At 46.2% G+C, this 25,463-nt stretch overlaps 1 protein-coding gene across 1 annotated transcript; it reads left to right on the forward strand.

Moving 5' to 3' along the window:
- On the forward strand, positions 1-11,736 carry elac1 (elaC ribonuclease Z 1). Its single transcript, XM_078420823.1, has 3 exons — positions 1-278; positions 4,682-5,152; positions 8,142-11,736. The coding sequence occupies exons 1-3, from the start codon at positions 122-124 to the stop codon at positions 8,609-8,611; spliced, it is 1,098 nt and encodes a 365-aa protein (XP_078276949.1). The 5' UTR covers positions 1-121; the 3' UTR covers positions 8,612-11,736.
- The last annotated feature ends 13,727 nt before the right edge of the window (positions 11,737-25,463 follow it).

Genomic DNA, 25,463 nt, shown 5'->3' on the forward strand with positions numbered 1-25,463 from the left:
GCGATAGCGACAGCGACAGCGTCGTTCTGCTGCCTGCGGCCTGCGGCCTGTGGGTGCTCGTGCTCCTGATCCCGGGCCAGGCGGCGGTTACTGACCCGCGGCGGCGGCGGCGGCGGCGGCCATGACGGTGGAGTTGACCTTCCTGGGTACCGGCTCGGCCTACCCGTCACCGACGCGCGGAGCCTCGGCCGTGGCGCTGCGCTACGAGGGCGAGTGCTGGCTCTTCGACTGCGGCGAGGGCACTCAGACGCAGTTGATGCGGAGCCAACTGAGGGCAGGTGAGGCTCCCCGAGCGGCCCAGCTGCCCGCTCCCCCATCACCCCGCTCCCCCTCCGACCCGCTCCCCCTTCACCCCGCTCCCCCTTCACCCCACTCCCCCTCCGACCCGTTCCCCCTCCGACCCGCTCCCCCTTCACCCCGCTCCCCCATCACCCCACTCCCCCTCCGACCCGCTCCCTCTTCACCCCGCTCCCCCTTCACCCCACTCCGCCTCCGACCCGCTCCCCCATCACCCCGCTCCCCCTTCACCCCGCTCCCCCTCCGACCCGCTCCCCCTCCGACTCGCTCCCCCTCCGACCCGCTCCCCCTTCACCCCGCTCCCCCTTCACCCCGCTCCCCCTTCACCCCACTCCCCCTCCGACCCGCTCCCCCTTCACCCCACTCCCCCTTCACCCCGCTCCCCCTTCACCCCACTCCCCCTTCACCCCACTCCCCCTTCACCCCGCTCCCCCTTCACCCCACTCCCCCTTCACCCCACTCCCCCTTCACCCCGCTCCCCCTTCACCCCACTCCCCCTTCACCCCGCTCCCCCTTCACCCCACTCCCCCTTCACCCCGCTCCCCCTTCACCCCACTCCCCCTTCACCCCGCTCCCCCTTCACCCCACTCCCCCTTCACCCCACTCCCCCTTCACCCCGCTCCCCCTTCACCCCGCTCCCCCTTCACCCCACTCCCCCTCCGACCCGCTCCCCCTTCACCCCACTCCCCCTTCACCCCGCTCCCCCTTCACCCCGCTCCCCCTTCACCCCGCTCCCCCTTCACCCCACTCCCCCTTCACCCCGCTCCCCCTTCACCCCGCTCCCCCTTCACCCCGCTCCCCCTCCGACCCGCTCCCCCTTCACCCCACTCCCCCTCCGACCCGCTCCCCCTTCACCCCACTCCCCCTTCACCCCACTCCCCCTTCACCCCGCTCCCCCTTCACCCCGCTCCCCCTTCACCCCACTCCCCCTTCACCCCGCTCCCCCTTCACCCCGCTTCCCCTTCACCCCGCTCCCCCTTCACCCCGCTCCCCCTTCACCCCACTCCCCCTCCGACCCGCTCCCCCTTCACCCCGCTCCCCCTCCGACCCGCTCCCCCTCCGACCCGCTCCCCCTTCACCCCACTCCCCCTTCACCCCACTCCCCCTTCACCCCACTCCCCCTTCACCCCACTCCCCCTCCGACCCGCTCCCCCTTCACCCCGCTCCCCCTCCGACCCGCTCCCCCTTCACCCCACTCCCCCTCCGACCCGCTCCCCCTTCACCCCACTCCCCCTCCGACCCGCTCCCCCTTCACCCCACTCCCCCTCCGACCCACTCCCCCTTCACCCCACTCCCCCTCCGACCCGCTCCCCCTTCACCCCGCTCCCCCTTCACCCCGCTCCCCCTTCAATCCGCTCTCCCCCCCCACTCTCTCCCCCTCTCCCCCCCCCCACAATCTCCCGCTCCCTCCCCCCGCTCTATTCCCCCCTCAGACGGCGCTCCCCCCACCCAGATCCCCCCGCTGCCCGACCCCCATTCAATACGCTCTCCTCCTCCCCCCCCACAATCTCCCCCCCACAATCTCCCCCTCCCCCCACAATCTCCCCCCATAATCTCCCCCTCCCCCCACAATCTCCATCTCCCCCACTCTCTCCCCCCCCACAATCTCCCCCTCCCCCACAATCTCCCACTCCCCCCACAATCTCCCCCCCCCCCGCTCTCTCTCCCTCCAACCCCGCTCTCTCCCCCCCTCGCTCTCTCCCCTCCCCCCCTCGCTCTCTCCCCTCCCCCCCTGCTCTCTCCCCCCACTCCCTCCCCCCACTCTCTCCCCCCCACTCTCTCCCCCCCCACCCCACTCTCTCCCCTTCAGATCTCGCTCCCCTTCACCCACAACCCGACCCCCATTCAATCCGCTCTCTCCCCCCAGACCGCGCTCCCCTTCACCCCGATCTCCCCGCAGCCCATTCAATCCGCTCTCCCCATCCCGCTCCCTCCCCCCTCAGCCCGCTCCCCCTTCAATCCGCTCCCCCCGACCCTCCACTCTCTCCCCCTCCCCCCCACACTCTCCCCCTCCCCCCACACTCTCCCCCTCCCCCCACACTCTCCCCCTCCCCCCCACACTCTCCCCCTCCCCCCCACACTCTCCCCCTCCCCCCCACACTCTCCCCCCCCCACACTCTCCCCCTCCCCCCCACACTCTCCCCCCCCACACTCTCCCCCCCACACTCTCCCCCCACACTCTCCCCCTCCCCCCCACACTCTCCTCCTCCCCCCCACAATCTCCCCACCCCCCCACAATTTCCCCTCCCCCCCACAATCTCTCCCTCCCCCCCACAATCTCTCCCTCCCACAATCTCCCCCTCCCCCCCACAATCTCCCCCTCCCCCCCACAATCTCCCCCTCCCCCCCACACTCTCCCCCTCCCCCCCACACTCTCCCCCTCCCCCCACACTCTCCTCCTCCCCCCCACAATCTCCCCACCCCCCCACAATTTCCCCTCCCCCCCACAATCTCTCCCTCCCACAATCTCCCCCTCCCCCCCACAATCTCCCCCTCCCCCCCACAATCTCCCCCTCCCCCCCACAATCTCCCCCTCCCCCCCACTCTCCCCCTCCCCCCCACTCTCCCCCTCCCCCCCACTCTCTCCCCCTACCCCCCACTGTCTCCCCCTCCCCCCACTCTCTCCCCCTCCCCCCACTCTCTCCCCCACTCTCTCCCCCTTCCCCCCACTCTCTCCCCCTTCCCCCCACAATCTCTCCCCCCCCGCTCTCCCCCCCACAATCTCCCCCCACACTCTCCCCCCCAGCTCTCTCCCCCCCAGCTCTCTCCCCCTCCCCCCGCTCTCCCCCTCTCCCCAGCTCTCTCCCTCCCCCCACACTCCCCCTCCCCCCCACACTCTCCCCCTCCCCCCCACACTCTCCCCCTCCCCCCCACACTCTCCTCCTCCCCCCCACAATCTCCCCACCCCCCCCCCACAATTTCCCCTCCCCCCCACAATCTCTCCCTCCCCCCACAATCTCTCCCTCCCACAATCTCCCCCTCCCCCCCACAATCTCCCCCTCCCCCCCACAATCTCCCCCTCCCCCCCACGCTCTCCCCCTCCCCCCCACTCTCTCCCCCTACCCCCCACTGTCTCCCACTCTCTCCCCTCCCCCCGCTCTCCCCCCCTCCCCCCAGCTCTCTCCCCCTCCCCCCCGCTCTCCTCCCCCCGCTCTCTCCCCCTCCCCCCCGCTCCCTCCCCCCCGCTCTCTCCCCCGCTCCCTCCCCCCCGGCTCTCTCCCCCGCTCCCTCCCCCCCCGCTCTCTCCCCCTCCCCCCTCCCCCCACTCTCCCCCCTCCCCCCCACTCTCTCCCCCTCGCCCCCACTCTCTCTCCCCCCCCCACTCTCTCCCCCTTCCCCCACAATCTCTCCCCCCCACAATCTCCCCCCCACACTCTCCCCTCCCCCCACTCTCCCCCCCAGCTCTCTCCCCCTCCCCCCGCTCTCCCCCTCCCCCCCCGCTCTCCCCTCCCCCTCCCCCCCCAGCTCTCTCCCCCTCCCCCCCAGCTCTCTCCCCCTCCCCCCCCGCTCTCCCCCTCCCCCCCCCCCCGCTCTCTCCCCCTCCCCCCCCCGCTCCCTCCCCCCCGGCTCTCTCCCCCTCCCCCTCACAATCTCCCTCTCCCCCCCACAATCTCCCCCTCCCCCCCACAATCTCCCCCTCCCCCCCACAATCTCCCCAGCTCTCCCCCCCGCTCTCTCCCCTGCTCTCTCCCCCTCCCCCCCCCACTCTCTCCCCCTCCCCCCACTCTCTCCCCCTCCCCCCCACTCTCTCCCCTCCCCCCCACTCTCTCCCCTCCCCCCCACTCTCTCCCCCTCCCCCCCCCCGCTCTCTTCCCCTCCCCCCCCCTGCTCTCTCCCCCCCGCTCTCTCACCGTCCCCCTCCCTCGCTCTCTCCTACCCCCCCACCCCGCTCCCCCTCAATCCGCTCCCCCCCCACGCGCTCTCCATATTGATTTCTTCAGGTAGCCCCGGCATTCCCTCTCTCTCCATTCCTCTCCCACACAAGTCGCACTCGCTTCTCATTTTCACCCTACAAACAGCTTACCTTTTCATTACCTTACCAAACAGCCTGTTTCCTTTATCATCGCTACTTTTTTTGCATATCTTTCATTCATTGTTCTTTATCTCTACATTACCATCTATATCTCTCATTTCCCTTATCCCTAACCAGTCTGAAGAAGGGTCTCGACCCAAAAAGTCACCCGTTCCTTCTCTCCAGAGATACTCCCTGTCCAGCATTTTGTGTCTGCTTCGGTTTAAACCAGCATCTGCGGTTCCTTCTTGCACAAATCTTTTCTGCTTGCAATTAATGATAATTAATTAAGAAAAAATCCAATTTAAAACTTGTTTGAGAGAACCAAGAATAAAAATAATATACTAATCCCCATTTTTTTAAATTTTGCAGGTAAAATTTCAAAAGTTTTCATTACTCATCTTCATGGTGATCATCTATTTGGTTTGCCTGGACTTCTGTGCACAGTAAGCCTCCAGAGTAGTTCTCTCTTAAACAAACAGCCTGTTGAAATTTATGGGCCTGTTGGATTAAGGAAATTTCTGAGGACGTGCATGCACCTGTCTCACTCCCAATTGGTCTTTTCGTATGTGGTCCATGAACTGGTACCAACTGAAGATCAGTGTTTTCCAGAGGAATGGAGGAGCCCCTCTGCACACAATGTGGATGATCAGCTTCATCCACAGGAACTACAAGGAAAAACAATTCATCTTGATCCTCAGGAAGACTGTTACAATCTTGTCACCCATGAACAGTTCATAGTAAAAGCCTTTAGGCTTTTTCATCGCATACCATCTTTTGGGTTTGTAATTGAGGAGAGAGAACGACCAGGAAAGCTTCAGACTCAAAAACTGAAAGATATGGGTAATTTTTTCTTACCACATGCTCACGTTGTTCATATTTATTTCTAGATGTACCGCTTTCAGATTCAGTTGACGGACCTATCCGTATTGGCAATATGAAGTACTTTAGTGCTCTTAAAAATGAATGCAATAGGTTGAAGTAGATTGACGTGTTTACTTTTGTACTCCCCCCACATCCTCCCCCATCAAATAAAATGGTGTAACACCATCAGACTCTAAAGGTTGTGTAGGATGGAGCAGTGGTAGAGTTACTGCCTTACAGCGCCACAGACTCGGGTCGATCCTGACTACAGGTGCTGTCTGTGCAGAGTTTGCATGTTCTCCCTTTGACTGCATGGGTTTTCTCCAGATGCTCCAGTTTCTTCCCACACTCCAAAGACATGCAGGTTTGTAGGTTAATTGGCTTCTGTAAATTGTGTAGGATAGAACTAGTGTATGGGAGATTGTTGGTGAAGGGCCTGTTTTCATGATGTATCTCTTTTTAAAAAAATTGAAGGAATTATGGAAAGTTAAAGTGCACGAGGAGGTCTCTGAGCCTCTTGTACCTGTGCTCTCTCTTTGAATGCTATTGCACTTGATCCCTTGTCTCTGTATTTTCAGATTTCAGTAATTTGAAACAATTCTCCTCATCTTTCCTCCACCTCAATTTCTGCCGCCTACTTTCCAGAGGAAATGGTTTTTGCTCTTGAAACCTCCTCTTGAAATACTCAAGTTATCTACTGTTCCAACCTCTCATAACTGAAGCCCCTTATCCAAGTGAAAAACTCCTTTGAATATGAATAGGTTTACTGGCCATGTATGCATATACAAGGAATGTGCCTTGGTGCTCCGCTCACAAATGATAACACAAACATACAATTAACAATTAAGAATAAAGCATAACACATCAAAACAATAAGGATACACCATTAAGGTCTAAACATGTTGGTGAAAATAAACCAGAGCAAAAAACAGACTTATAGACTTTAGTTATTGAGTAGAACTATCACTCGTGGAAAAAAGCTGTTTTTATGTCTGGCTGTGGCTGCTTTGACAGTTCGGAGTCGCCTTCCAGAGGGAAGTGCTTCCAAGGATTTGTGGCCAGAGTGAGAGGGGTCAGAGATGATCTTGCCCACTCGCTTCCTGGCCCTTGCAGTGGACAGTTTGTCAATGGGGGGAAGGTTGCAGCCAACAACCTTCTCAGCTGTGCGAACGATCCGTTGCAGCCTCCGGATGTCGTGCTTGATAGCTGAGCCAAACCAGACCATGATGGAGAAGGTAAGGATGGACTCAATAATAGCAGTATAGAATTGGACCATCATTGCCTGTGGCAGATTGTGTTTCCTCAGTTGCCGCAGGTAGTACATCGTCTGTTGGGCCTTTTTGACTGTGGAGTCGATGGTGGCCCCCCATTTAAGGTCCCTGGAGATGATGGTTCCAAGGAACTTAAATGACCACAGATGTGACTATGGTGCTGTTGATGGTGAGTGGGGGGAGGGGGATCTCTTCAAGAGTCTACAATTAGTTCCACTGTCTTGAGAGCATTGAGCTCCAGGTTGTTGCGATTCAGGCTTTGAAGCCTGAATTCTCCTGGAATGTGTTGTTGACGTTGGACAATATAAGCGGCCTGACTATTGATTTATGGAATGCTAATAGGATATCCATTTCTGTATATAAAAGTGAGTAAATCAAACCAGTGTCCACCCAGCCCACAGACACAGAACTGGGGTCACTGTTTAAAATTGAAGGGTTGTCTTTTTAAGACGAGACAACCTCAGGTTGTGAATTAAAAGTCCTTTGGATGTATTTTTTAAAATCATTTCCCCCATCTTTTCCTGTTACAATTCCTGGATTCTGAGTAACCATGATTGGATTACTTGTATTCATGTTGAATATTTAGGGTCAGCTTTCTCTGCAAAATGAGTTGTTATTTTTCCTTGTAATGCAGCCTACCTGTTCAGTCAGCTCTTACCCAGTTACTTCAAATATTAACAGTATTTGAGTTTGGAATTTAGACGTTGGTCCTGCTATATCAGTGTTTTAGTTCAAGTGGTCTTCTCCAATTTATTTTTGTATGTGATGTTAATTTGGACATAAACATGTATATTCCACCCCAAAAACTAAAAAGGTTTGTTGGGGGATGTGGGGTGCGCAAAGAGAATTATTGGAATCTCTACATGTACAGGGCCCTAGTGAGACCACACCTGGAGTACTGTGTGCAGTTTTGGTCTCCAAATGTGAGGAAGGATATTCTTGCTATTGAGGGCGTGCAGCGTACGTTCACTAGGTTAATTCCTGGAATGGCGGGACTGTCGTATGTTGAAAGACTGGAGCGACTAGGCCTGTATACGCTAGAATTTAGAAGGATGAGAGGGGATCTTATTGAAACATATAAGATTATTAAGGGATTGGCCACGTTAGAGGCAGGAAACATGTTCCCAATGTTGGGGGAGTCCAGAACCAAGGGCCACAGTTTAAGAATAAGGGGTAGGCCATTTAGAACGGAGATGAGGAAAAACTTTTTCAGTCAGAGAGTTGTAAATCTGTGGAATTCTCTGCCTCAGTAGGCAGTGGAGGCCAATTCTCTGGATGCTTTCAAGAGAGAGCTAGATAGAGTTGTTAAAGATAGCAGAGTTAAGGGATATGGGGAGAAGACAGGAACGGGGTACTGATTGTGAATGATCAGCCATGATCACATTGAATGGCGGTGCTGGCTTGAAGGGCCGAATGGACTACACCTGCACCTATTGTCTATTTTAGATGGAGGTTTTTTTGTGAATGAATCAAACTGCTGGAAACATTGTGAATCTACTTCTGAAGCTATCACAATTAAATTTGCTTTATTAAATTGTCTAAATTAACAATTTGCTTAACTTTTGTAGATGAAGACAAAACGGTAAATTATTTTAAAGTTGCAAAATGGATATGTATTGCCTTATGGTTTTTTTCCCCTTTTACTTCAGTAACATATATTTTCTTTTCCCCTACATGTCGTATTTGGAATAATCTAGGTATTCAACCAGGACCTTTGTATGGAAAACTAAAAAATGGACAGCCCGTCACACTTAACAACGGGGTAACTGTTTTTCCTGTGGACGTTCTTGAAGCTCCCATTCCAGGTAGAAAAATATGCATTTTGGGAGATTGTTCAGGAACAGTGGGTGAAAAGGGTAAAAAACTTTGCATTGATGCTGATGTGCTGGTGCATGAGGCCACACTAAATGATAGTCAGTCTGACAAGGCTGAGGAGCATGGACACTGCACTCCGAAGACTGCTGCCGAGTTTGCAAAATTATGCAAAGCTAAACAGCTGGTCCTCACACACTTCAGTCAAAGATACAAACCTACTGCCCTGACTAATGAAGGAGATGATGACGTAAAGGAACTGAAGACTCAAGCTGAGCTGGTACTCGAAGGACAGGAAGTAATTCTGGCCGAAGATTTTATGGTGATTGAAATTCCTTTTAACAGGACAAAGTAACAAGTAATCTCAACACAGTGAAACAATTTAATGAAGGAATACAGAATGTGATTGGATTAATTATTGTATTAACTTTGCAATTATTCTTGTAATAGTTTTACAGATTTATTACAGTGAAATCTGTTACAATGAGGTAACCTTGAACTTTTAATAAGTAGCTTTGACAATTACTGCTTCTGAATGAGCATTAGAACTAGTGATGTTTGCATTATTTGCTCTTAGTTCCATAATGTGCAAGGATGTTATAAATTAGAAAGCTACCTGAGCAGTGTGTTGAGAGTTTTGCTTCTACTGTGGATTTGCTGCACAAAGGACTTTGCCTTGGATGAGTTTATTCCGTAACTCCAAATTTCATAGTTGTTATTTAGAATTTGCTGATTTTCAAGCAACACTGGGCGGCGAGGTAGTGCAGCGGTAGAGTTGCTGCCATACAGTGCCAGGGTTTCATCCTGACTACGGGTGCTGTCTGTATGGAGTTTGTACGTTCTCCCCGTGACCTGCGTGGGTTTTGTCCAGGATAGAAAATAGGTGCAGGAGGAGGCCATTTGGTCCTTCGAGCCAGCACCGCCATTCATTGTGATCATGGCTGATCGTCCACAATCAATAACCCGTGCCTGCCTTCTCCACATATCCCTTGATTCCACTAGCCCCTAGAGCTCCATCTAACTCACTCTTAAATCCATCCAGTGATTTGACCTCCAAAGCCCTCTGTGGCAGAGAATTCCACAAATTCACAACTCTCTGGGTGAAAAAGTTCCTTCTCACCTCAGTTTTAAATGGCCTCCCCTTTATCTCTAGTTTCTCTAGTTCTCTAGGATCTCTAGTTTCTTCCCACACTCTAAAGACGTACTGGTTTGTAGGCTAATTGGCTTGGTATAATTGCAAATTGTCCCTAGCATGTAGGATATTGTGCAGAGATCGTTGGTCGGCGCAGTCAGTGGGTCGAAGGGCCTATTTCCGCGCTGTATCTCTAAACTAAACACTGTTTGTACTTGGCTAGGTGTTTGAACCTTATATACTCTGAATACGGGATTGGAATTCACTGGTGGAATGAATGAGGCAATCACAAATATCAAAAATTTAGTCTGGTAGAAAAGGAATCCAATGAAATGTACACTGCTTTTCTCTGTAAGAGTGGAAAATGAAATGGAAAAACACAATGTAAGAGATTTTGGATCAGTTCCTGTGGATTGGAGGATAACTTATGTTATCCCACTTTTCAAGAGAGGAGGGAGAGAGAAAACAGGGAATTATAGAAACATAGAGAATAGGTGCAGGAGGAGGCCATTTGGCCCTTCGAGCCAGCACCACCATTCATTGTGATCATGGCTGATCATCCACAATCAGTAGTGATTCCACGAGCTCTATCTAACTCTCTTTTAAATTCATCCAGTGAATTGGCCTCCACTGCCTCCGTGGCAGAGAATTCCACAAATTCACAACTCTGGGTGAAAAAGTTTCTTCTCACCTCAGTTTTAAATGGCCTCCCCTTTATTCGTAGACAGCGGCATCAGCGCCTAGTTTTAAAGTGAAACGACACAAAGTGCTGCAGCAGAATTTTTTTTGCTGTATCTCCGTACAGGTGACAATAAACTAAACTAACTCAGACTGAATCAGCCTGAAGAAGGGTCCCAACGTTCCCTATCCATGTTCTCCAGGGATGCTGCCAGATCTGCTGAGTTACACTAGCACTGTGCCTTTTTGTGTATTAACCATAATAATAATAATAATAATAATAATAATATTCATTTATTGTCATTGCAACGAGTACAACGAAATTAAAAAATAGCCAATCCTGACGGTGCGTACAAACATATATGCAATAAATGCAAAAACAAATAAATACATAAATACAATTATATTAAGTACAAGATTTTTTAACGGTGTTGCCTAGTGCAAAGGTAGTGTTCAGTTCTCGTATGGCCCTGGGGTAAAAACTGTTCTTAAGTCTGTTTGTTCGGGATTTGATCGACCTGAAACGTCGACCAGAGGGCAGATGAACAAACAGACGGTGGCCGGGGTGGGATGGATCTTTTATTATTTTGCCTGCTCTACTGAGGCAGCGTAGGCTGAACAGGTGCTCCAGGGAGGGCAGTGAGCAGCCGATGATCTTCTGGGCCGTCGTGATGACCCTCTGAAGGGCCTTCCTGTCCTTTTCTGAGCAGCTGGCATACCATGTGGTTATACAGTATGCCAGCACACTCGATGGAGCAGCGATAGAAGGACAACATGAGCTTCTCCTGCAGGTTGGTTTTCCTGAGGATCCTCAGGAAGTGGAGTTCTTTATTTCTACTGCGTACAATGATAATATCTTACTCAGTTATGGCGGACAGTAACGGACACCATTCCCCTTCCCCTCCCATGGTCCGTTATAACGAGGGTTTACTTTACTCTTCAAGATTTAAGAAGAGACATGCATTTGAAACATTGAGGCACAGACCAAATGCTGGTAAACTGGATTTGTGTAAGTGGGCGCTAGATGAACACCATGGATGTGGGCCAAAGGTCCTGCTTCAGCGCTGTGTGACTATAAATGGCCGTTAGTGTTTGGAAACCCAAGACTTTCATTACAGTCTCTCAAATATAAGATATTATTTATAAGACAGATGTGTGAAAAACTATTCTACATTCCTAATAATTCTGTCAAATTCGGGTACAGTATTTTGCGAAAAGGCTCTTGATGTTTAAGTGGTTGTGTAACCAGGAATCACCATTTTTAAATAGGTGTAACCTTTGACTGGGTTTGTGCAAATTTCTAATTTGCCCATTTAATACTCTTGATCTATCCTTCCCAGGAATCAAATATATTTTTCTCGGCAGAATACAATCTTTTTTTTTTGCTGCTTCACCTGCCAATTTTCTACTGTATTAAAAAGAAAGATTTTAGTTTTTTAGTCTGCATAAAGTTTTGAGGATTTATTAATGTTTATTTTTAGAACGGATCGATTACAAAATTATTCTTAAATCTTTTTAAGTTGTGTTACATTCCTACATTTGAAGAACTTTAAATATGCTGTACGCTATCAACTGCAAAGGCTAATTACATTTATTGGATGCATTTATCTTTGGAATATAGTTTTTATCTTTGTTACCCAGAGAACATGACACTATAAAATAAAATCATTTATAAAGGTTCACCATATTTCATGCCTCTCTTTTCGAGATTGACACGGTAGACTCTCCAGAGTTTTCAAACTTTGTGTAAGTATTTTGTTAAATATTGTCAAAAAAGATTGATGACATTGCGACATAGCAATTTTGCAATTAGTTTCTATCTAATGGAAACAAAGCTTTCACTACATCTATAAAAGTGGCAAATTTCTCTCAATTTTTTTTAATTACTGCCTTGACTTTATCATGCAGAATAGGAATGTTCTTGTTGCAATCTAAGATCGTTGCTATGAACCTTTTTAGCCTTGGATTCAAGGTAATTGCATTTGATAATCTTTTGACCAATATTTTAAAAGAACTATTTAAAAACATACTACATTCCTGCGATAACAATATTGCCTATTGTTACTATTATCACTGGTCAAGTCTCAGAAATCTGGTAAACCTAATTTTAACAGGTTAGCACTATTCCCAGACTTATTACAAAATGTAATATGTACTCCTTGTTAGAGACCATATTTGGTACAGAGCTCTTGACTAACTTTTGTGGTTCTTGCAACGTCTAGTCTTCAATTCAAGGAACAGTTATAAGTCCTCTAAGTCTATTGAGATGTTTTTCTTCTGCCTTTCCCAATCATTCCCTCTGGTCAAAAGAGAATGTACATAATTGCTTTTAATTTTTAATTTTTCAGAATTTGCATAGTATTGAGAATTTCAGTTCTAATCTGGTTTGCTCCACAATTAAGCAGTTTAAAATTGTGAATAAATTTTAATTTTACATGCTTTTTTTCAATTCATAGTCCTTTTTTTGTCCTTAATGGAAGCCAATAATTAATGCTGTGGTTTGAACAGTTTGATTTAGAAATGCACCAGTCACTGCATTAACTTGAAACACGCCCTGGTTCATACTGCCTGGATTTTTCCTGAGTGGTGCTTTCAGTTTACACCCATGAACCTTGTTAACTTAACTCATTTCTTTCATCACTAGATTCAGAAGGTCAATCATGCTAAGCTGGCTATCAGGGCCTTGGGCAAAGCAATGAGGTGCTGTTTATTTACCAAAACAATCCGAGTCTAGAAAGCTTTTGACAGCTGCCAAAGCCCTACACCCAGCTTTGTCCGCTGATGAAGTTTTCACTATTCTCAATGTTTCTGATTGCTGTGCATTAAGATTTAAACATAAGAAAATTTATTTTTTGAATAAAATCCACTGAAATAGCTAGCACATTTTAAACAATTAAAATATTAAAACAAACAAAGTCATTTGTCTTTTTTTGTTAACTCCCCAGAAACCCCATTTAAATGAAAAGACTTGTGGTCCTGTCCCAGGTCTGACCTGGTGTATGTCCTGGGAAGCTGTGTCAAATCCCTATGCAGGAAGGAACTGCAGATGCTGGATTAAAGCAAAGAAAGACACAAAAAAAAGCTGGAGTAACTCCAGCAGGTCAGACAGCATCTCTGGAGGAAAAAAAAAGTGACGTTTCTGGTCGAGACTCGACCCGAGACCCGAAAAGTCACCTGTTTCTTCTCTCCAGAGATGCTGTCTGACCTGCTGTGTTACTCCAGCTTTTTGTGTCTATCTTCTTGTCAAATTTTTCGTTTGTTGCTTGACCTGAAATACTGGTGGACTATGCTCATGGAATAAACTGTTGAGCTTGTTCAGTAATTTTATAATAAATTTCAGTAATAAATTTTGTAAATTTATTATTTGCTTAGGATCCCTAAACCATACTGGAAATTAGGCTATGGAATGTAACAAACAAGTAAATTGGTGCTTTGAGAGTTAGTTCTGAAGCAGGTCAATTCCTACATTAGCAAGAATCTAGACCCACTACAATTCGCCAAGTTACAATTTGTGACAAATCAACAATGGATGCGATCTTCCTAACTCTCCACTCTGCACTAGACTGCTTGGACAATAAAAACACGTATGTTAGACTGTTGTTCATCGACTACAGCTCAGCATTCAACACTATCATCCCCTCAAAACTTTTCATCAAACTCGGAGAACCAGAGTCTCTGCTTGTAATTTTGTAATTGGATCCTCAACCTCAACAGCAGTTAATTTGACAACAATTTGGTGCACATAGGCAATAATCCTTCTCAGTGATGACCACCATCACAGGATGATTAATCCTCAAGACTGTGTGAGGACCCTTAAGGCTGTCTGCTGCTCTACACTCTCGATTATGCATGATTATGTTGCCAGGCACAGCTCCAACCCCATCTTTAAATTCATTGATGATCTCATCATTATTGGATAAATAATGAGTGACGAAGAGTCAGAGTCAGAGTATAGAAGGAAGGTTAATAATCTGTTTGGTGCCAGAACAAGTCTTGTTCACAACATTAGCAAGGAGCTGTTGACTTCAGAAGGGTGCGGAGAGAATCAACAGTTTTAAGTTCCTGAAGTTGCATATCTCTGAAGAACTGTCCGAGGTCCATCACATTATGCAATCACAAAGGAAGCTCGTCAACATGTGTTTGAAGATCGAGATTTATTATGTCGCCAAATATTCTATCGAACTTCTACAGGTGCACGGTGGCCACCTCTCATCTTCTACCATTGGAAAGAAGGTACAGGAACCAGAAAAGCATGACCTGCAGGCACAAGAACAGCTTCAGTCTGAATTTATTTCCCAGGGTGGAAATGTTTAAGACTAGAGGGCATGGCTTTAAGGTGACTGGGGCAAAATATAAAGGAGAGAGGAAAGAAGCAACAGTTAACAGGGCCATTTTCAGTTGAACAGCTGAGAGCAGTTAGCAGTCTGAGTGACTGCTCCTAGTGGGTGTAATAAAGGCAAGCACTAGTGGAGCAGTTGTGTTAAGGTGAAGTGCTTTATGGAGGATAAGTGTTGAGACTTTGGCTAGAGAGGCTTCAACGGAAAGGGTGAGGGCAAGATGAGGTACAGTTTGTGATTTTCTTTCTTTCATAAATCTTCCTTGGTCTGGTGGAGTAGAGATGGCAGCTGTGTCCTCCTGTGAGATGTGTGAAGTCATGGAGATTTCCAGTGTCCCTGGGTACACCTGTGGGAAGTGCGAGGAGGCGGTCCGGACCAAAGTGCAGGCAGAGAGTAGATAGTTGACCACCAGGAAAGGGAATAAACAGTGCAGGAATCCTCTAGGGCCGTTCCCATCAACAATTGGTATGGGTGCTGTTAGGTGAGTTGACCAGTCAGGGTGGGAGCAGCAGCATCCAGGTCTATGGCTTTGGGCCTGGCTCAGAGGCATAGTGGTGAAGGGTGAAGTCAGGTAGAGAGATCATGATAGTTTGAAGACGGGTCCTGACCTGAAAAGAAAGCTATCCATGTCTTCCAAAGATGCTGCCCAACTCTTTGAGTTACTCCAGAACTTTGTTTTATTTTTGGGAGTAACAGGAGTTCTATTCGTTAAGGAGACAGATAGTAGATTCTGCGGTAGCAAACAAGACTCCAGGGTGGTTTGTTGTCTCCTTGATGCCAGGGTCCAGGATGTCTCAGAGCAGCTGCAGAACATTCTCAAGGGAGAGGGGGAGCAGCTGGAAGTTGTTGTACACATTGGCACAAATGACATGGGTAGGAAAAGGGATGAGGTTTTGCAGAGCGAATGCAAGAGAGGCAAAAAGCTTAAAAATCAGGGCCTCTAGGGAAGTAATCTATGGATTGCTCCCAGTGCCACGTGCTAGTGAGGGTAGGAACAGGAAGAAAAGACAGATGAATACGTGGCCAGGGAGTTGGTGCAGGAGACAGGGATTCTGATTTTTGGGATCCATTGGGATCACTTCTGGGGCAGAGGTGATCTGTAGAAGAGAGACAGGTTGCACCTGAACTGAAGGGGAATATCCAGGTGGGCAGATTTGCTTCTACATGGTGGGTTTAAACAAGATAGGGTGGGAGGGGGATCCACTGCAGGACTGGCAGATGAGAGGCTGAAGTTGGTTCAGAAGGCAATTAAAGCAAGTTCAGTCGACAGGATAGGCAGAAACACAGCGGGGAGTGAAGAAGGGCTATTGGGTTAAATTGCATTCATTTCAATGCGAGAGGCCTGATGAATAACGCATATGAACTCAGTGCATGAATAGGTTTGTGCAACTGGGGCATTTACAAGATTTACAAGAATGATCCCAAGAATGAGCAGGTTAACATGAGCGTTTGACGGCACTGGGACTATATTTGCTGGAGTTTAGAAGAATGAGGGGGGGACCTCATTGAAACGTACAGAATAGTGAAAGGCTTGGATATAGTGGATGTGGAGAGGATGTTTCCACTAGTGGGAGAGTCTAGGACAAGAGGTCATAGCCTCAGAATTAAAGGATGTTCTTTTAGGCAGGAGATGAGGAGAAATTTCTTTCGTCAGAGGGTGTTGAATCTGGAATTATTTGCCACAGAAGGCTGTAGAGGCAAAGTCTGTGGATATTTTTAAGGCAGAGATAGATAGATTCTTGATTAGTATGGATGTCAAAGGTTATGAGGAGAAGGCAGGAGAATGGTTTTAGGAGGGAGAGATAGATCAGCCATGATTGAATGGCAGAGTAGACTTGATGGACTGAATGGCCTAATTCTTTTCCTATCACTTATGATCTTATGTTGACAATATGTAGTGCAGCAATGTTGTGCTGAAATGGAAGCATGTATAGTTGAGGAGGAGGGGGGAGATAGGTTGGATGGATTGGATGCCAATAGTGTGAGATGTGCATTAGTTACATTTCCTTGCAGCTTTGATTTTTGTTTTGAAGATTACACAAGAAGCATCTTTTTAATCCCCGAACACTTGCTAACATTACTGTTCTCCAAAATGTGGGGAATTTTTCAAATTCTGTTTTGTTTTTAAATTGAGGATACATGGTCAATGGAAACATTTTAATTGTGAATCTTTTTGAGCTTCTAGAGATATTTGACAGTGCATGTGTTTTTTGTTTCCAATAGAGTCTTAGAGGGGTTATAAAGAGCTCCTGTGGGAGAGCATTTTGATAAAAATGAATCATCAATGGCCATTGCTAAGGTGCTGGAAGACAAAAGGATGGCTAATTTGTGCCTCCATTTAAGAAAGGTTGCAAGGAATAGCCTGGGAACTACAGACTTGCGTCAGTGTTGATAATAAGTTATTGGAAGGGATTCTGAGAGGATCGATATGCATTTGAAAAGGCAAGGATTGACTTGGGATAGTCAACATAGCTTGGTGTGAGGCAGAATGTGACACACCAGTTTAACTGGGTTTTGTTTTTGAAGAGGTGAGCTTTAAGATAGGCTGGGTCTTTTTTCACCAGAGACCAAGGGTTGATATTCTAGAGGTATATAAAGTCATGAGGGGCCTAGGGGGGGGGGGGGGGGGGGGGGGGGAGCTGCTTTATGTCCTCGTGGTCCACCCTGGGTAGTTCTACGGAACTGGCAAAATTTGCAGCAAAACGTGAACTACAGTACTCTGAAGCACTAATTGCACTTTTGATTGTTGTAGTTGACATACGAAAGAAGAAGAGGCCTTGGGGAGTCTAAAACTAGAGGGGCATAGGCTTAAGATGAGAGGGGAGAGATTTAAAAGGGACCTAAGGGATAATTTATTCCACACAGAGGGTGTTGAGTACATGGAATGTGATGCCAGAAGAAGAGGTAGAGATTGGTACAAGTACAACATTAAAAGACAATTAGACAGGTATGTGGATAGGAAAGGCTTGGAATGATAGCTTCGTACAACTATCAGGTTCTTGAACCCACCTGCACAACCCGAATCCTACATTAGCTACATAACTCTACGAACCACCTCTCCAATGGACATGTATTTTTGCACGAATCAGCCTCTAATGCTGCTGCAAACAAGATTTATATTATTGTGTAGCCAGACACAATTCCAACGCTGTCTTTAAATTCTCTGGCAGTACCTTTGTTGTTGGACGAATATTGGGTAATGATAAGTCAAGAGTATAGAAGGTCTGATTGAATGCTTCCAGAATGACAATGTTGCTCTCAAAGTCAGCAAGACCAAGGAGCTGATTGTTGACTTTGGAAAGGGAAAGCTGAGGATCCACAAATCTGTCTTCATTGACAAGTTGGTAGTGGAGAGAGTCAGTATCTTCCTGGATAGAAGGATAGCCTTATCTCTGAAGATCTGTCCTATGTTCTGCACAATGATGTAATTACAAAGAAAGCCCATCAACACCTTTACTTCCTTAGAATATGAAGAGATTTGGTGTGTCGACGAAAACTCTCTTGAACCTCTACTGATGTATGATCTCAAGAGAGGGTTGGATTTAGTTCTTTGGGCTAAATGAATCAAGGGATATGGGGAAAAAGCAGGAACGGGGTACTGATTTTAGATGATCAGCCATGATCATATTGAATGGCCCACTCCTACACCTATTTTTCTATGTTTCTATGATAGAGAGCATGTTAACTGGTTTGGTTAACTGGGTTCCCAGAAATGAAGGAGATTAGAGAGAGTGGTACATGCTGTGCAGTCCATCACGGGTGCTGACCTCCCCACCATCAATGTGATCTATAGGAGTTGCTGCTTCCAAATGGCAGCCAATGTCATCAAAAGACCCACACCACTGTGCCCAGTTCTCATCTCACTCCTGCCATCAGGAAGAAGGTATAGGAGTCTGAAAACATGATCACCAAGTTCACAAGTAACTTCTCAACAACCATCAGGTTCTTGAACACTGCACAAGGCTAATGTCAACTATGAATTTTCATGGACTGTCCAATGAATGTCTGAAGAAGGATCTCGACCCGAAATGTCACCCATTTCTTCTCTCCAGAGATGCTGCCTGTCCCGCTGAATTACTCCAGCTTTTGTGTCTATCTTCTGTCCAAGGACTTTGTTTTTTTTTGCACTGCGATTGTAATTTTAATTTACTGGATATTTGTTTATTATATATTATCTATGTGTATTATGTTTACAGGCCTGTTAAACTATTTGCCTGACTTAACTAAACATCAGTAAATTGATGCCCGTACCACATAGTTAAGCTGGAGCAGGGCCTCTTCCCAGTATTTTCATTTGCTAATCATTTCCCCTTGCATTTTCAGCTCAAATGCTTTGCTTGGTCAGTCTGATTAGTGCCAATGATGGAATCAATTAAGAAATAATGAGGTAACTTGTATTTAATGGAATAACTGTGTAGCAAAAAATAGACTAAAGGTCAAGATTTTTTAAACTATTGGGACATTTTTAAAGTAGTTTTTTGTACTTTTTTATGCTGCTATTTCTGGGTTGGAGAAGTTTAAGTTGGAAAGTTGGTCGTGAAACAGTATTTGTACTGTTTCTGTCTATTTATCTGGTGGTTTTTGCAGTAAAAGAAATACTTTCATTAAAGTGAATGGAAAATTCTGGTGACTTGTATTGATGTATTGATACAAAGCTTATAGAAACATGTGATCTGCAGTTTGGAAGGTATCTTTGGCAGATAAGTGGTGCATTGATATTGGAATACTACTGAACTTCCTTCAGTAGCAATATTTGAGTTACTCCTAGACTGCCAATAATTCCGTTCCTTTGTTATTAATTCCCATCTCCTTCCTTGACCTTTGTTTCAGTCTGAAGTATGCTGTTCTTGCTCTCTCCAATAACCATGAGTTTAACTTCGTCATCACAAATTCTGCTTTCTTCTACTTTTGGGAGCATTGTCAATTTTTGTTTTTGTCTCACACCACCTGCTGCTGCAAATCTCATTCAGGACCATGTTCCTATAGACCTAATTGTTCCACAGTTAAATCTTCCACAGAGGATTTGGGTGTAGTTGGGCAAGATTTGATAAAAAGCAAAAAGGAAATGCAGCATAATCAGGAAATCTAGTAGAATATTATCACTTTTTTGCCGAAGGAAGTTCATTGGATAAGGTCATAAGTGATAGGAGTAGAATTAGGCCATTCGGTCTATCGTCTACTCTGCCATTCAATCATGGCTGATCAATCTCTCCCTCCAAACCCGATTCTCCTGCCTTCTCCCCATAACCTCTGACATCTGTACTGATCAAAAATCTATCTATCTCTGCCTTAAATCACGTATAAAGCCCTAAATGGACATTCCCCCCCTACATCAAAAATCTTCTAACCCCCCTCTCTAACTCCAGGTCCCTCAGGTCGGCCGACTTGGGGCTACTCACTATCCTGCGGTCTAGGCTTAAGCTCAGGGGTGACCGCGCTTTTGCGGTTGCAGCTCCTAGACTGTGGAACAGCATCCCTCTCCCCATCAGAACTGCCCCCTCCATCGACTCCTTTAAGTCCAGGCTCAAAACCTATTTCTACTCCCTAGCGTTTGAGGCTCATTGAGGAGGCGCTGTGAACTGTTTGCGTGCTACTGTATGTTTCTTTTTTTTTTTCTTCCTTAGTACCTAATCAGATGTACAGCACTTTGGTCAACGTGGGTTGTTTTTAAATGTGCTATACAAATAAAATTGACTTGACTTGACTTGACTTGACTTAAAAATATCCACTGACTTGGCCTCTACAGCCTTCTGTGGCAAATAATTCCACAGATTCACCATCTGACTATAGAAATTTCTCGTCATCTCCTTCCTAAAAGAACGTCCTTTAATTCTAAGGCTATGACCTCTAGTTCCAGACTCTCCCACTAGTGGAAACTTCCTTCCACATCCACTCTATCCAAGCCTTTCACTATTCTGTATGTTTCAATGAGGTCCCTCCTCATTCTTCTAAACTCCAAAGAGTGCAGACCCAGTACCGACAAACACCTCATCGTAGGTTAACCTACTCATTCCTGGGATCATTCTTGTAAAGTAGGGAGATTATGTTTCAGTTATATAGAGCATTGGTGAGACCACATCTGGAATCTTGTGTACAGCATTGATCGATGTATTTAAGGAAAAATGTTAATTCCGTGGAAGCAGTTCAAAGGATTACCAAACTAATGCCTAGAATAGGTGGATTGTCTTTGTGCTTGAAACCACTGGAATTTATTATAATTAGTAGAGGCTTGGATGGATTATAAGCTCCTGAGGGTTCTTGACAGGCTCGACGTGAAGAGGAAGTTTGCGCTAGTGGGAGAATATAGAACAAGTTGCAAAGGATATGCTGTTTAAAGAAAATAAACTGTCCCTTTTAAACAGAGCCTATTTGTAATCAAGATCCTTTTGTAATCAGAGATGAATAACCTTGTTCACTGTCCACCATACCACCAATAAAGGTGTCTTCGCATGAACCATGCCAATAGCATTGTCATTCAAAGCGTGAATGTGAAGGCAAGCACTAATTTCTATGTGAAGGCAAGCACTGATGCCTGCAACACATCTCTGGTCACAGACCTCCAATCTGAATAACAAACGTCCACCACCATCTTCTAACTTCCACTAAGTTATTTTTGTATCTGATTGGCTTGCTTACCCTGGATCCAATGTGATCTGACCTTCCAGACTAACCTTTCACGCAAGACCCTGTCAAAGGCCTTGCTAAAGTCCATGCAGACCATGTCCACTGCCCTGTCCTCATCAATCCTGATTATCACCACTTCAAAAAATTAATTACATTTGTGAGACATGGTTTCTCAAGCACAAACCTATGCTGATTATTCCTAATCAGTCCATGCCTTTCCAAATGCAGGTAGATCCTAACCCTTAGCATCCGTTCAAATTACTTTCTCACCACCAATGTTAGGCTCACTGGCCCGTGGTACTTTGGCCTCACTTTATAGCCCTTTTGAGTACAGACGTGACATTAGCCATCCTTTGGCCTTCCAGTAACTCACCCTTGGCTGAAGATGAAAACATTTTGGCCAGGGCCCTTACAATTTCTTGCCTCCCTGCCCCCAATCTCCTGGGATGCACTTGATGAGGCCTTTGAGATTTATCCACTTTAATATGCCTTGGCATTTCCAGCCCTTCATCTTTTGCAATGTGTATGTATTCCGATATATTACTATTCATTTCCCTTAAAACCTCAGCATCCAAGACCTTCTCCATGGTAAATACAGATGAGAAATATTAATTTAAGACCATGGCCATCTCCTGTGGCAATACACATAGATGACCATATTAATCTCTGATCTCTCTTAATATACAGGTACTTGTAGAATCTTTTAGGATTTATTTTTTACCTTATCTGCCAAAGTTATCACATGTCTGCTTTTTGCCCTCCTGATTCCCCTCTTAAGTGTGCTCCTACATCTTTTATATTCTAGAGAATTGTATGATCCCAGCTGCCGATGCCTGACATACACTGCCTTCTTTTTCCTCAATATCCCTCAATAACCAGAATTCCCTGATCCTGCTACTCTTGCCCTTCACTCCAGCGTGCTGAAATATGCCATCCCTGAACTTTTTAAAATCCTCTTGTAAAAGCCTCCCATTTGCCAAACATCCCTTTAGCAGCAAACAATCTCTGCCGATCAATTGTTGCAAATTATTGTATGCAGCCTTCAGAATTTGCCTTGGCCCAATTTACGACTTTAACTTGTTGACCCGCCCTATCTTCATCCATAAGTACGAATGACTCCTTCTTTTGACACTATTACCACCAACTTCTAGTGCTGATAGTTCTTCTTTGAATCTTTGTCATTGACCGAAAGAGATGATTGCGCTTTCTGCTTGGGAAAGATCTTCAGGACATAAACATTGTCCGCGCAGTGTTGCTTTAAAGACTTGCATCTCCTTTTCAACCTTATCTTTCAGTTTGCCGGGATCTTTTTCAAGGCTACTCACAGCAGTTTGAATTTCTTTTCTCTTTCAAGTTGCAAGAGTATTATCTTTACCTTAAGAAGTCAAGCTACGGCAGTCTTCAGATTCCTCCATGATGAGAAATAGGTGATCAAAGAGTTTGTGGGATTCAGTGGATTTTTGACAATGACGTTCATTGTAATGTCTTGCTTGATTTCTGGATCATTAGCAGAGATTGCAGATTCCAAGTGAGGTTTTGACCATTCTCTGTCTGGCTTACAGAGAAATTCTGGTCCTTTGATCCATCTTTTACAACTTAAAAAGTGGTCTGCTGTTAGTCCTCTAGATGCTTCATCTGCAGGATTTTCCTTTGTGCTAACATATCTCCACTGTGATACATCAGTAGCATCCCTTTCAAAAGATATCCTGTTTGCATGTTTCAAATGTTTGAAAACGTTTGGTTTCATTTTCTTGAGGAATGGATCCTTCCCATTTGGTAGATGGCAGTCAGGTATTTTACCATCTGAACTGCTTCTTATTCCGAAGGCATGCTTCTTGATCTCTTTGGTTCTGCCATGTTCAGCCTTCTCATCAAGCTTTTTGTGCAGAAGGTAGATGAACTTCCATGATCCAAAAATGCGTATGTTTGCAACACTGTACTCCCCTTGTGGCTCTTTACTTGTACTGGTACAATGGAGAAGATGCAGGTTTCATCACAGGCCCCAATATACCCACCCATTTGAGATGAGAAAAAAGTATCACTCGCAATTGGCTTTTCATTCTGTTCTGTATGTTCTGGTTTCTTTTCTTTGTCCTTTGTCCTTTTGTTCAATATGAAGTATTTCAGGATGATTTTCTTTGCACGCATCACAAGCCAAACGACTCTTGCAATCTTTGTTCATGTGACCTATTTTCAAACATCCAAAACGGATTCCCCTTTTCTTTAAGAAGTCTATCCTTTCTTTATGCTCTTTCTTCTTGATCTGCCAACACCGCCCCAATGTGTGACCACTTTTGTTACAGAACAAACAAAAACCTTGTGGCTTGGCAGTAGGTACGTCTCTTTTCATTTCCTTTGTTGTCAGATTTTCTCACACCTGTGTTTTACAGGTTTTGCAATTGTTGCAAAATTGCTTTCTCTTAATTTCCTCATCTTTTCAAGGAACAATTCCCAGCCTTTCAATTGTTCTTATAGTCTCTTCTGTTCTTTGTTTTTTCTCAGTTGTTCTTCTTTTATTTTTAACTGTCTTCTCTTCTGTTCTTCTTCCTCAATCTCACACTGGTCTTTCAGGGTGGCAACCCATTTCATGACAGCAGATAACATTGAAGTTGGACATGATGAAGAGAAACTTTTTTCCTTTAATGAATCCTTTCTGATATCGCCACCTTGTGGCTGAACATCAGATCTAACCACGGACATACTTGTACGTTGCTATCCCTTTAAGACGTAAAGTCGTATCAGCACAAGAATTTTAAAAAACTTGATATCTTGCGATGCTCAAGGTCACTTCTTTGTTCGCAGCATTCCATGGTTACAGCAGCAGTTTTCCAATACAGCTTCTGATATACAGCTTTTCCAATAAAGCTTAATGCTGTACTCACTTTTCTTGTGCGGAGGCTTTCGAAGTTTCCAATCTCCGTTAGTCAGATTAGCGCAGGTAGCGACCCTGTCCAGTCTGTGGAATTTGGCTTCACCACTTGTGAAATAAAACAATCCTTGTTCCGTCCAGTCGATTCACAAGCTCCAGTCTCACTTATAGAGCCAATTCTTACTTTTAATCACTCATAGAGGGTAGTTCTTCCTTTAGATGTAATGGCAACTTCAGTCCTTACCAATAAATTCCTTTCCGAGTGCCATCACTTCACAGGGAGTGGGAGTGAACTTGATGCAAACCAACAGAGAGATTTTCCAAACGTATTTTCAGTTTAATTAGTCGTTTATTGAAGTAGTAATACAAACAACTCTGTATCTCTCCAAGCTTTCATCTCTCATCGTCGCAGGTCTGAACTGCCTCCCTGTGTCTCTCCCTCCCTGTGTCTGACCCCTCCCGTCTCTGCATCTCCAGATATACTCCTTAATTCTGGCTCTTCCCAATCTATTATGCCCATATATGTATTCATCTCACGACAGCTCCCAAGTGTCCAAAATATTACAGCAAGATATCTAGATAAAATAATATAATATGCTAAAACAGCCAGCACAAACACAAATGGCTCCTAGACTCTTAAACATTGATGAGACCAAATATAGACTGGGCAATCGTTTCGCTGAACACCTTCGCTCAGTCTGTCTGGGCCTACATGACCTCCCTGTCCTGGACCTCTTCCATTGTCAGAGTGAGGCCAAACACAAATTGAAGGAACAGTACCTCATATTTCGCTTGGACAGCTTACAACCCAGCGGTATGAATATGGATTTCTCTAACTCCAAGTAACCCTTGCATCACCTCTCTCTCTCCATCCCTCTCCCACACTAGTTGTACTAGTTTCACTGTCGTCTTGGTGAGTTTCATTGTCTGTAACTCGTTTAGTTTCGTTTATTTTCACATGTACCGAGGTACAGTGAAAAGCTTTTGCTGCGTGCTAAACAGTCAGCAGAAAGACAATACATGATTATAATCGATCCATTTACAGTGTATAGATACATGATAAGGGAATAACATTTAGTGCAAGATAAAGCCAGCAAAGTCCGATCAAGAATAGTCCGAGGGTCACCAAAGAGGTAGATAGTAGTTCAGCACTGCTCTCTGATTATGGTAGGATGATTCAGTTGCCTGATAACAGCTGGGAAGAAACTGTCTCTGAATCTGGTGGTGTGCGTTTTCACAGTTCTATACCTTTTGCCTGTTGGAAGACGGGAGAAGAGGGAGTGGCCCAGGTGCGACTCGTCGTTGATTATGCTGCTGGCCTTACCAAGGCAGCAAAAGGTATAATTGGAGTCAATAGATGGGAGGTTGGTTTGTATGATCATCTGGGCTGCGTCCACAATTCGCTGCAATTTCTTGTGGTCTTGGATGGAGCTGTTCCAAAACCAAGCTGTGATGCCTCCTGATTAAATGCTTTCTATGGTGCATCTGTAGAGGTTGGTGAGAGTTGGAGGGGGCATGCCAAACTTCCTGTCTTCTAAGGAAATAGCAGTAGAGTTGTTGCCTTACT

This window comes from Rhinoraja longicauda, chromosome 1 (genome assembly GCF_053455715.1).
Source record: "Rhinoraja longicauda isolate Sanriku21f chromosome 1, sRhiLon1.1, whole genome shotgun sequence".
Lineage (NCBI taxonomy): Eukaryota > Metazoa > Chordata > Chondrichthyes > Rajiformes > Arhynchobatidae > Rhinoraja > Rhinoraja longicauda.